This window comes from Zeugodacus cucurbitae, chromosome 3, assembly GCF_028554725.1.
Source record: "Zeugodacus cucurbitae isolate PBARC_wt_2022May chromosome 3, idZeuCucr1.2, whole genome shotgun sequence".
In the NCBI taxonomy this organism is placed as follows: domain Eukaryota; kingdom Metazoa; phylum Arthropoda; class Insecta; order Diptera; family Tephritidae; genus Zeugodacus; species Zeugodacus cucurbitae.
The window spans coordinates 67,602,061-67,615,718 of record NC_071668.1 but is presented as its reverse complement, the minus strand read 5'-3'; the positions used below and the strand labels follow the sequence as shown (position 1 = coordinate 67,615,718).

The window sequence follows — 13,658 nt, the reverse complement described above, 5'->3', positions numbered from 1 at the left end:
TTTCTATCAAATAATTACCTTTTGTTTGGTAAATAGCATAATAAAGGTTTATTGCGATTTTGACTTTGTTATGACACAAGTGGATGCAAAAAATCCTCATATTACCGTTATAGGTTAACTGTATATGCAAATCGTTGATTTGCAAACATGAATTGAAATGAAATTGAACTGATTTGAACTGTGCGCTTATGTAAGGTCCAAGTGTCGGAAGAGTTGATAAGGATGAGGAATCCAACGTGAGTGCGCTGCACCCAATTGCAGTTTCGTGATGTGCATCGTGAACAAATAGTATTGTTGTAATTGTTGGCTTAGCATTACTGTAAGTATGTAATTAAGTACATGCGAAATGTAATGCATACTTCTATGCATGCAAGTTTGTAATTAGAGGACTTTTGAAAGTTCTAAGCGGTTGCGTAAAGCGTACTTTGCTTACGTTTTGCGTATTTGTACGTAACATGCAAGATTTTTTCGAAAACATATTTTGTTAGTTTTTTTATAAAATATATTTATTTATTCAATTGTCGAAAGTACCGATCAGGTGCCCTAAATGAGTACGAAAATATAGAAAAAAACGAAACCACCGATTGACAGTTCTAAACCATGTAGGTCAATAATTTAAGGGGTTACATAGGTTTCGTCGATTCAAAAAATCGATTTCTACAACATCTCAAGAATATTATCCTAAAATTTCAAGTCCAAGTCAGGTGTTATTGTTAATCAAAACTTTAAACGCGTTTTTCTAGGAACCGTGCTTTCAAAGTCGGTTGTCAAATGTTCTCGAAAACTACTCAACCGATCTTAATGAAATTTTCCACAGGTGTTCGAGATACAATTTACTCGTGTTTAAACGAAGGATTTTATTTTTTTCAATTACAACTATTAAAAAAAAAACAAAATGTCAAGCAAGTTTGACCGAAATTTTTAATTTTTTGTAAAAATGTCTGCCAAAATTCCAATTTTTACTTTTTTTTTGTTTTTCCTTCGTTCAAGCACGAGTTTATATTGTCTTACCTAAAACACTTATTATTGTTTTTTTCATTTTGGTTGATCCTATCAGGAGTTATGCTGACAACGCGAACGCACCTTTTTTCCGACGGGTCACCGGAAATGACGTCGCAATGGAGGAGTTTTATTATTTTTTTTTTTTTTGAAAATTTGAGAAATTGTTCTTAAAATATGTATCTATAAGACAGAAAAATGTTTGAATTAAATAAATTTTTTACAAAAAAATAAAATTTAAAATAGACCATTTTTTACGCGATAAAACCCATGTAACCGCTGAAATCACCTTTTGAGTGCTAAAAATTAGTTTTTGCAAAGTGGATATCAAAACATATTTTTATGCAGGGTTGCCAACTATTTAAAAATTCCAAATGAACAAAATTGAAGAGAAAGCATAACAAGAATTCGAATCAAAAACTTTTAAATCTTACAGTAAAAATAATATGAAAAAGGTTGCCACCTGTTTTATTGAATTTATTAAATATTATATATGCAAAATTACAATATGGGTATCAAACTAAACTGAACAGATCTAATTAAAATTCTAATCATTATTTTTAAGTAAAATTGCGAGGTGTTTTAAAAATGTAACTCAAAAATATTGAAGAAATATTGTATTTTTGTGAGTTGCCAGCAGTTTGAAAAATTTAATACAAATTAGTGATGAGCGATAACTCACTACCGGTGATTTTTTCACTGTGATAGAAAAATCGCATATAGCAACTGCGATCAATTTTTGTAAATGGCAGTGATTTACAATCGCAATTGCAGTTCAGTAATTCTAATTCGATCACTGTAGCAATAGCAGTTCGAAAAGTAACAATCACTGAATCACTGTTCAGTAGCAATATCAGTTCGATAGTAGCAATCACTGTTCAGTGATCACAGTAGCAATTTTAGTTGCGATTTCGATAATTTTGGGTACGGTGATTACAAACAATTTATTAATTAGTTAATTGTGATTACAAAAGCAGGAAGAATTTTCATATTTTTAAAATTAATAAAAATTTAAATGTAAAAAATTAAAAAAAAAAAATGTGGAGCACAAATTCTCATAAATTCGTTTTTGTTGTTGTTTGCAAAACGTTTTGTTGTGATCGCAATAGCAATATAAAATCACAGTGATTCAAAACTAGCAATATCGCTCATCACTAATACAAATAGCTTTATGTGAGATTTCTTATAATTTTTATATTTTGGAATAGTGTTACCAGATCAATTAAAAATTTAACTGATATTAAAATAATGTACAAATTGATTCAGTGGCTTAGAATGCAAGCATGGATTAAGGTATTACCACATTTTTTGAGACTAAATTCACCGTTATTCATATTAAGGTTATTCTGGTCTAGACGCATGAATTTTAGGCATTTTTTAAGTTAAGATACTGAAATTTTAATAATATAAAAAAAATGCAAGAAAGAAACAAAATTCGTAGAGATACGGGCCGGTGGAGTGGGGGCTTAAAAAAAACGGTGCGTCCTGGTTGACGTGATTTCAACCCTTGTAGGGATCTAAAACAAAAAAACAAGAAGATTGTTCATTAGTAAGGATGTCGTTATCGGGTGGACCATTTTCAAAAAAAAAAAAATAAAAAAATTGCGTCGACTTGAAAAAAAAATTTTTGTTTACCCAATTTTTTCGACCTTTTCAAATTTTCTGAAAATACTTCAAATCAAAATTTTTGGAAATCCAAGGCAGATACGATAGAGCATAGTATAAAGAAGATATCGTCCCCTCAATATAACAATAGCGTATAATTTTTTTTTGGGTTTTGAGAAAATCGAGTTTAAAGTTTTTGTCAAATCAGAAAACATGAACATGAAATTATACACCATTTTTTTCCAATGACATTTTGACCCACTTTGTGGAAGTAGAATTTGACGAAATTTTGACCAGACATAGAATCAATGATGGAGATTCTAAATATGCATTAAACAAATAATGTATAATGCGTATAAGCACATACGCTATTGTTATATTGAGAGGACGATATATACCAAATTTCAAAGGAATCGGTTCGGTAGAACTTCATGTCAACCACCTCAAAAAAAGTAGTTTCGAGAAAAACGCGTTTAAAGTTTAAGGGACCGTTCGGCCGGCTCGGACGTCAAGGCACAAAATCGGCTGTATCTCCGAAAAATAAGTCGAATTTTGAAAAATCCTTCCAAGGTTATATTTTTAAAAGTCTAAACTTTCAAAATATGCAAAAAAATAGTTTTTTTCAAAATCCTAGACCAGAATACCCCTTAATATTTCATACACACACTTACTTATATTTTATCATTTTTTTTTTGTAATCTATATTCAAGTATTTTGAAATAATTTTCACGCACAATTGATCGCGCGAGTATTTTAAATGCTTTGCTTAAGAATACATATATATTATGTACATCCATACATATGTAAATAATGTGATATATGTTTGTATGTACATTTGTGTCTACATATTAATAAAAATATCAATTATTACATTAATTATACGCAGATAACATTTGACTTGCTTCTTTTATAATTTTTTCTTTTTGCATCTTCACATGAGCATAACAATAACGCCACTTTTGTATTGTCTCATTTCTTTTACGTTGATTATTACGTCTGACAGCATACAACCACGTGTTGTAGGCAGCCGAAAAATTTATAATGATTAAATTCAAGCGATTATCTCAAAAAAAAAAAAAAAAAATCAAATTAAATCAGCCCTCAACGACAATTATCATATCAGCGCGTACAAATGCGCGCAAGCGAGGCCTGGCCGGTACTTCCAAATGTACATACAAACATATGACATACAAGTGCGCTAACAAGCAATTAGACAAGGCAGACACAGCTTTGTTTTGATTTTTTCTACGCTCATATTAAATGTTTTTTTATACGCATTTCTATAATTATATATATACAAATAAAAAAATTGAATGTGCAAAAGACACTTTTAGCAAAATTTCATTGAAAGAAGGCGAGCAAATTAGCAAAATACTCAAAAGCGGACTATAAATACTATATGTAGTCATGTCTTTTTGATTATCTCTTCAAAGAATGTGGTTTTTTTTTAGTATAACGTCACATAGCAGCTCTCACCTTATGTACTGTTATGTTTAGTAGCAGCTTAGGACTCATTGTTTTAATCACGTCCGCCACAGCAATTAAATATTTTTTTTATACGAAAAATGTCTTTTTAATCATATGCAATTATTTGCAATACTCGAAGCATTTGTTTAGAAAATATTTACTAAAACTTTCGCTAAAGTTTCGACACCTGTGACATTGCTTTTGTATTTATAAGGCGTGCTAAGTTCTGTTTGAATATTAATATTTTTGGAATTTGTTCTTAAGAGCATAGAAGCTTAAATTTGTGCGCTATTCGGTGATTCAATTTAGTTGCGAATTTGCTAAATACATATGAACATATATTTGTACATATTTTAAAATTTTAATGTCTCCTTGTTGAAGGACAAATTAAGGTTAAGTTGTACTGGTAGCATAGAATTTGAAATTTTTTGTGAACCTTTGACTATAGAGTGATAACAAAAAGTCAAAAAAGTATGTTTTTTATAAAGAAAGGCTTTTTTGCTTTAAAAATTTATAATTGAAAAGATTTTTTGAGTAGAGTTGCCAACAATTTTTATTCATTGAAGTTAATGAAATAAAGAGATTTTTACAAACTAAATGGGTTTTAATTAGACTTGCAGTTAAAAATATTTTTCAGCAGGGTTGCCAACACTTTTTATGCAAGTAAACCAATAAAATAAATGAAATATTATAATTTTGATATTAAAAGAAAATTGGTTCAAGGAGTCATACAGTTAAATATATTTTTAGTGAGGTTTCCAACAATTTTTAAACAAGAATATAATAAATTTGATATCAAAATAAAAGCGGTTTAAAGAGTTGTATAGTTAAACATATTTTTGAGTAGGGTTGCCATTTAAAAATTTCTCTGGGAGATATACACTCGAGGTGAATGTACCAGCTCGATTGAGGGGTGGGTTACTACTACCTACTACATTAAATTTAAAAAATGTTGAGAAAATTAAAAAAAGAAATTCGATATTAAATTTTTCATTTAAAAATTTTATTAAAAAAAAAAAAAAATTTTTTATTCGTATTTCTTTATTTAAAGATTTCAATAAAAAAAATTATTATAATGTAAAAAATTAAAAAATATGTAAGAAATTTCATAGCGTTTTTTATACTCTCACAACAAATGTTGCTAAGAGATTATTACAGTTTTGTTCACATAACGGTTGGTTGTAAGTCCTAAAACTAAACGAGTTAGATAGAGCGTTATATATATCAAAATGATCGGGGTGACGAGTAAAATTCAAATCCGAATGTTTGTCTGTCCGTCTAAAGCTATATCAAGGAAACTTTCTAGAGTTGTTTCTTTTCGGTAGATAAAATGAAGGAAATGGGATCATAACCACGCCCACCACCCTTACAAAGGTTTTGTTGAAAACTGCTAAAAATGCTTGCTCTGGAAAACCACCAGAAACCTTAAATTTCATTGTAAAGATGGTACAGAAGAGCTGCACTGAAAATGGTATACAAAATTTTAAATGGGCGTAGTTCCGTCCACTTATGGGTCAAAAACCATATCTCAGGAACTACTCAAACAATTTCAATGAAATTCGGTTTGAAATATCTTCCTAGCTTCGCAATGATATGTTGTGAAAATAGTCCAAATCGGATCACAACCACGTCTACTTCCCACATACCAGAACTTTGAAGTCGAAGAGTGAAGTCGACTAGTGAAGATATCGGCACAGAACTTTGCAAAAATACTGCATTTAAAGAGTGACATCGCTCTAAAAATCGTCGAAATTAAGACCCTATATATCGAATATGAGGTCCTCAGTGCACAGTGGTTCCGCCATAGGCCAAAAATTAAAAAATCCATCTCACGATTTTTCGACAAAATGTATACCGATGGCCTCTAAATTGTCCACACTTCCTATTTGCAAACCGGGTTTTCCTAAAAATCTAACGGTACCTTCTAAAAATAGAGTTAAATGCATGAACAACCGGATTTTTTTTAAAGCACATCAGATTTTTTTTTTTAATTTCGCAGAAACAAAGGACTTCCATTTGTTCTGGTAATTGTTCAGGTTAACAAATCAAGATTATTTTTAATGGATTTTGAAGCTAAAGGTATTTACTTTAACTTGTGAAATTAATTTAGGCTAACGATATTTGTATTTTTTGTGAAATTAGTGTTTTATATCACCTATATTTTTTGGATCTTTTTTCTGCGTCTTCAATGTGTTTACATAAAGTTTTAATTGTGTTCCCCCGCGATCCCCCTTTAATTGTATTTTATATAGTATTTAGCAGAGTCTTAAGGTAATAAAAGTGCTAAAGTTGGGTGCGGAAAGTTGCAGATGTATTTGCAATCGTCAAAATAATAATGCCCTTTGAATTAACTATTTTTAAGTTCAAACTCATCATAATTGGGCTAAGGAAGCTTGGAAAGAAGGATAAATCGTCTTTATTTCAATCTGTGTACGGTTTACTAGAGGATACATTATACGTTTTTGTTCTAATTATAATGGCTGTTGAATGGCAGTGAAAAAATGAACTGTACTAAATTGGTTGATAATTTGCTTTTTCTCTACATTAATTTTTTATATGATATTATTCTTATAGGTGGAATATGGAGGTTGGTTGAGGGAAACTATAAGACAAATCATTCTTAACCTTTTTTTCCAAAGCCTTACTGAAAGTTTTGACGCTCCAACTATGGCCATACGAAATATTTTTGCACATTATTGCCATATAATAGCAATTACTGTTCTATGGGAGCTATAGGACCTAGTAGTCCGATGTGGCCAATTTTTTGTAATATATATTTAAAATACTTTTCTAGATTTTTGGTGAAAATTTCATAGCGATATCTCAACGGGAAGTATTTATGACCGCGCCTTCATACAACCTGAACCACTGTGCAGTGCTTCTAACAAATTTTTTACCGAAAATATAGGTAAGTCTCTCTGATATTTAGTAAAAATTTAGAGGGAATATGTTTCTAATAAGTCTCCGTGCGAAAAATTTGTAAAATCGGGTCATAACTTCTCCTATCTCCCATCTATTTAATATTAGGGTTTTCAAATTTTCAATGGAAGTGAGTCAAATTGTTTGTTATAGTAATAAAATTAAATAAATAAATTACGAGAGTATAAAATGTTCGGTGACACCTGAACTTAGCCCTTCCTTACTTGTTTATTATTAAAGTTTTATTAAAAAAAATTAAGTTGTTTAAAAAATTTATATGATACCTATTTTTCTAAAAATATGCAATTGTTATAGTTATAATTTTATTTAGCTAGGAGGCCTCTTAGACAACGACTGCATGAGCTCTCGACTCTCAACAACTACTTGTGAACATTAACTAATATGAATTAAAAGATTGCTCAAACTCGGTACTACATTTCTCTCTGTGTAGTTCATATATTTGTCCTATTTTATTGAATAGAGAAAAAATGCTACGGATTGCGCTCTGGCTATGACAGGGTGCCATAAAGGCTTCATAGCGTACTTAAAAAATAAAATTCCAGATGTCCTTGGTGTACATTGCGTTATTCATAGACAACATTTAGTTGCTAGAAACTTAAGTGAAAAACTATTTCAATCACTGCAATATGTCATCAAAGCAGTCAATAAAATCCGCAATAGCTCTTTGAATGATACATTATTTAATCAGCTTTGTGTTACTAATGACGAGGATTTCAACCGTTTGTTGTTTCATCCTGAAGTTCGTTGACTATCAAAAGGCAATTGTCTGACTCGATTTTACAACCTGTTTGACTCTGTTACAGAGTTCTTGAAAACTAAAGATATAGAATTGCAAGACAAGCTCATAACATCAAAGAATGATATAGCTTACATGACAGACCTGTATAAATTGTTCAACGACATGAATCTCCAAACTGAAAGGTGATAAACTAAATTTAATTAAAACAAAAAACGTCGTTACAGCTTTCGCAAAACTGCTTCTATACAAAAATAATCTGGGCAGACGTGAGTTTTACAATTTTCCGAATTTATCAGTATCATGCAGTAACTACGAATTGTTTTCCTACTGCCAACATTTGGAAAACCTCCACATTGACTTCACCGAACGATACCAGGACATTTGGAACTTGGAAATACCAGACTGGGTGTTGGATCCGTTTTCAAATGTCAATACAGCAATGTCACCTCAGCTGGAAGAAGAACTTATAGAATTCACAACAAACGAGGAAATAAAAATCAAGTTCAAAAATGGTTAACAAGAATTTTGGCTGGATTGTGGTGGTCAATCGTTCAACGATTCTTGATAGCATTCCCATCGACACTGCTCACAAAAAAAGGAAATCGTTTGCTTGTTACCGAACGTGGCGACTTACGACTGTTCTTGAGTAAATTGGAACCTGATATTAACAAACTTATTAAACAGCTAAGGTTAATTATTAAATATCATTCAAAATCAATTAAACTTATTAAACATTCATCCTTCACATTAGTTTTTATATAAGGATCGATTATTTTAGTTTTATTTTTTCAATAAAAGATTATCTGTTTTAATACTATAAAGTTGCGTTTGAATAATCATTCTTATTGGCAGGTACTGCGCTCAGGTTTCAAGTTGCGGGTTATAGTAAAAGTTTCGTTTAGAATTCTCCGTTAATATACTTATATATATATATGGGCTTGGGACCCACCACATAAAAAAATCTCCCCAATGAAAACAGGATTCGGCTATAATCGCTTAAAGCGGTTCCTACGCCAAATATATATATATATATATATATATAGCCGAATCCTGTTTTCATTGGGGAGATTTTTTTATGTGGTGGGTCCCAAGCCCTACGCACAACCGCAGAAGCGGGCTTCGCCTTCTCACTTTAGCTCGCCTCCAAACGGATGTCTGTTAGCTACCCAGGGGATACTTGATCTAAAACCGGAAGTCGTGAGCTGCTTGAGTCATATGCAAAAGAATCGTTCCTGGCCACTCCCAAGTGAATGGCAATCAGAAACTTTCCTCACTTGCGTGAACTTCTACATATGACCCCATCCCCCTATATAGGTCACAATAATTAATTAATTTAATTTGAAGTTATAGTGGTTTTTAAATAGGTAAAAAATGGGGGCGCTAAAAAAATATTTATTCTCAATGTGGGCAGTAGACAAAATAAGTTTGAGAACCACTGCTATAAACCATTCTCAAATCCAGCTGAAGACATAAATAAAATTCATTCACATGACATACAGTAGAACTTACTATATAAAGATGTAGAACCGACTTTAAAACATATTTTAATTAGAATTAGCCTTTAAAAATATTTTTTTTTTTAATAAAAACAAATAATAATTGTACTTAAATAATAAAAATCAATTCATAAATACGTATAGCATCATTTTTATAGTTGTTAAATTGTTTATAAAAAAATATTAAATATTTTATAAAAAAATTTAATTCAGCAAATTTTAAAATTCAATATTTACTTACGTGAGAGAGTTATAAACATTGTGCAGCTTCAAATTTTCACTTTTTTTACCAATCAATGAAGTTATTTATCTCTCAGGCAGCATAAAATTATTGAAGTAAAACTTTGATTTTTAAATTTATTTGTAAAACTTATGGATTGTATGCAGTTAATAAAATATGCTTGTCGCATTTGTTCAGGTTGTATGTGTTATAATGTTTCTTACTTCGTTTTCAATGTACAGTTTGCTGCTAAGATGTTCAATAGGTTGTTAAGTTGAAGTATGCTGGATTTAATATATTTTTCACGTATATTAATTTTTTATAAATTTTAATTTGCACCACACTTTTCAATTTTCACTTTTGAAGCACTTGTAAACGTATTAACAAAAGGCGGCAGTTTTTGTCAAATTTTTGAGTTTGAAAAATTTTAACTTTTTAAAAAAAAAAAATTATTAAAATTTTTTTTGTTTTAAAATTTTTTGAATAACGTTTTTAAACTTAAAAAATTAGTTTAAAAATTTTTTTAAATTTATTTTGTAAGTTTTAGATTTTTTTTTTTAATTTGCTTTTTAGTTCAACTTTTACAATTTCACTTTCGCTAAACTTGCTTATCAGCCTGCGTTTGTTCAAGCAACACTCGAGTGTAGAACCAGCACTACGGATTGATTGCACATCATAGAATGCTTCCTGTCTGTCCATACACACAATTTTATACCGTCCAGTGGCGGCCGAAAGAAATGCACGAAGCACAAAAATATGCTCTGCCTTATTTCGATTTTGTTTCAAATATATATATTTTTTATTTAATTTTATTTTAATACATACATACATACATATATTGTTCTTTAAAGAAGCGACGTAAATTGAAGCGCGTGTGTGTGAGTTGAGCCGAACGAAATCAATGTTTGGTTTAAAATCCCCGATCAGTAGATTGCATGGGAAGATACTGGCACAGACACCTAGGTAAACAACTAGGCAACACTAAAAACAAATGTTGGAAAAAAATAAGAAAAATACTACCGAATTTCGACACCGCGTACACACTGTTGAGTATGTGTACGTGTATGTATGTATGTCTGTAAAGCGGCTACTAGTTCAAACTAGTGCCAAGCAGGGCTTACCAATAAGCGCACTTGTAATTCATGATTTCAAATTAACAAAAAATAGAAATAAATAAATATATATAAGTATGTGTACTTAATAAATAATTCATACATACAAACAAGCATACATACATACAAATATACAGCATTATAACTATGCCGCACTATGCATGTTAATAGATTACGGGGCCGGAAAGTTAATACGAAATCAAAATAAATAAAAAGACGGCTTTATATAAGAAATTAATTAGTTTAAGTTTTTAATTCTTTCTTTACAGCTGATAAGCGGCTGTCACAGACGACGTATGCAATTCACTTCCTCTTTAGTAAAAAACGTCAACGGTATTTTTAGACACAGTCCATATTGCTTTTTTTGTTTTTTTTGGTGTACACAAAGGTTAATAAGTGTCTTCGCAGGGGTTAAGAGAGAATGGATTACAAAGGAAAGGACGATAGATGATGCAATGCGAATTTTTAGCGGAAAATGCATGGCAATGTGGTGAAAATGGTAAGAGATATGTATGTTTGTTGGCCAATGAGGAGGAGTGTGAAGTAAAGTGAGGGGGTAGGTTACATAAAATATTGTTGAATTAACGTTTAAAGATTAAATACACGTTGTGGTAAAATACAAGTTCACTATCTTTAAAACAATTTTTTATAAAAATTAACTTCTTATATTATTTTTGTTGTTGTTAAATTTTTTTTTAAAAATTTTTTTCACATTTTAAAAACAACAATAGTAGCCTATCTCACACTATTATTATTGTTTGTTGTTGTTGTTGTTTCTTTTCCGTTTTTTTTTTTTATTTACCACGTCTAACAGTTAAGAATTGTGTCGACCCACTTTTTTATTATTATTTTTTTTGTTTAACTTTTTTTTAATTTAAATTTTTTAATTTTTTTTTTTTCCATTAAATTTCTTTTTTTTATATTTTTTTTTTTCATAAAACAAAAACGAATTTTGTTGGCGCCGTGCTTACTGGCTACTCATCCAACTCTCGTTTTAGACGCACTCTGATACAGCAACACATAATTCCTTGACCGATTTCACTTAAACAACTGAAATTGTTCCAGCATTTGCTCAAACACCATATCACTCGCCTTCTAAAGCTGATCTACATAAGTAAAGTAATACAGACATATCTATATACACACATACATACATACACACATACATATTTACATACAGAACATAGGCCAGGCGCTTATGTATGCACATCACAATGTGTTGATTTTGCGTCTAGAGAGCGAGAGTGACTGCCTTAGTTATCTAGCGTAGGCTGGTTGACAGCTATTATTCCCTTATTTACAGCCGCTCATCTTTTACTTATTGCCTCCGACAAATTATTGATAAAACATACATACATAGAAATAAACAAACATTTAGGCATTTGCATATGTATGTAGTTAACAAAGAAAGTTCAGCAACTTTTTTTGCGCGCATAAATTCTACATGCATATAATAAATTATATACGGGGAACTTATAGAGCACGGCGCAAGAAGCTTTGACAAGTTTGGGCCGCAATTCTCACAAACCGTGGGTAAGTGCTGTACCCAAAAAGGGCCAAGCAAGCATTCGCAATTTTTATCAGAAAGTAGAAGTCAAATGAAACAGCAAACGTATCTTAGATATTAGTTTATTTATCGTAACCCAACGAGGCTGATCCTTTCGTGAAAGATCGCGAAACATTACATTTGTGTGAGACCAAAAATGTCCTATATAGATCAAATAACCCTCATTTGTTGATATGTCACAAATTTTAAAAAATTGCCAATTCACTAGATTGACCAAAGTTATGCCTACCGAGATGTTTCAACATAAGTTGAATAGGGGAATAGGGGAGTGCCTAAATAATTCCATCACGCCTAAAGTTGTGTATCTGGATTACTGTCTGTTAGCTATGAAAGCTGGTATTATTTTAGATGAAATATTCAGTTTTTGTCTTCGAATAACCAAAATAGGATGTATTCGGCGTTTCCACGAGGAGTGACCACTAAATGAAAATTATGGAATGTATTAGGAGGATAGGATCATGTGTAGAAGTTCACGTAAGTGAGGAAAGTTTTTGATTGCCATTTGATTGGGAGTGGCCAGAAACGATTATTCTCCATATGATTCAAGCAACTCACAACTTCCGTTTGAAGGCGAGCTAAAGTAAGAAGACGATCCCGCTTCTGCGGTTGGGCGTAGGGTTTGGGACCCACCACATAAAAACGAAGTACCAATGAAAAATCGAAGGTTGAGACCAAGGTGGTAATCTGGTAACCGATGTCCAGGGCATACTGCGATTATGGAGGGAACACTTCTCCGACCTGCTGAATGGCAGTGAAAGTACAACATCAGGAGATGGCGAACCCGATTCCCCAAGCGATGACGATGGAGTAGATGTTCCATTACCCGACCATGAAGAAATTCGAATAGCAATTACCCGCCTGAAGAACAACAAAGCGGCAGGGGCCGATAGATTACCGGCTGAGCTATTAAAATACGGCGGCGAAGAACTGATAAGGTGCATGCATCAGCTTCTTTGCAAAATATGGTTGGAAGAAAGCATGCCTGACGATTGGAATCTCAGTGTGCTCTACCCAATCCATTAAAAAGGGAGATCCCACAATCTGTGCCAATTACCGTGGGATAAGCCTCCTAAATATCGCCTATAAGGTTCTATCGAGCATACTATGTGAAAGACTAAAGCCCACCGTCAAAAAACTGATTGGACCTTATCAGTGTGGCTTTAGACCTGGAAAATCCGCAACTGACCAGATATTCACCATGCGCCAAATCTTGGAGAAGACCCGTGAAAAGAGCATCAACACACTCCATCTTTTTGTCGATTTTAAAGCTTCTTTCGATAGCACGAAATGGAGCTGCCTTTACGCCGCGATGTCTGAATTTGGTATCCCCGCAAAACTAATACGGCTGTGTAAGTTGACGTTGAGCAACACCAAAAGCTCCGTCATGATTGGGAAGGACCTCTTCGAGCCGTTCGATACCAAACGAGGTTTCAGACAAGGTGACTCACTATCGTGCGACTTCTTTAACTTGATGTTGGAAAAAATAATACGAGCTGCAGAGAAGAGAGAAGAA

The 13,658-nt window shown here is 32.0% G+C and overlaps 1 protein-coding gene across 3 annotated transcripts in view; it reads right to left on the bottom strand.

Moving 5' to 3' along the window:
* LOC105212447 (scavenger receptor class B member 1) overlaps positions 1-13,658 on the bottom strand; it is a 76,595-nt gene that overhangs the window by 61,579 nt on the left and 1,358 nt on the right. The window contains exons 1-2 of one of the 3 annotated variants that reach the window (XM_054227595.1): positions 11,550-11,659; positions 9,488-9,750 (exon numbers count right to left, since the gene is read on the bottom strand). The exons of 1 other annotated variant lie outside the window; for it this stretch is intronic. In XM_054227595.1, coding sequence (XP_054083570.1) covers positions 9,488-9,506 — 19 coding nt within the window. In that variant the 5' untranslated portion in view covers positions 9,507-9,750; positions 11,550-11,659. Of the gene's footprint in view, positions 1-9,487; positions 9,975-11,549; positions 11,660-13,658 lie in introns of those variants that run through there. One more of the 3 variants, XM_054227594.1, reaches the window with a different exon arrangement.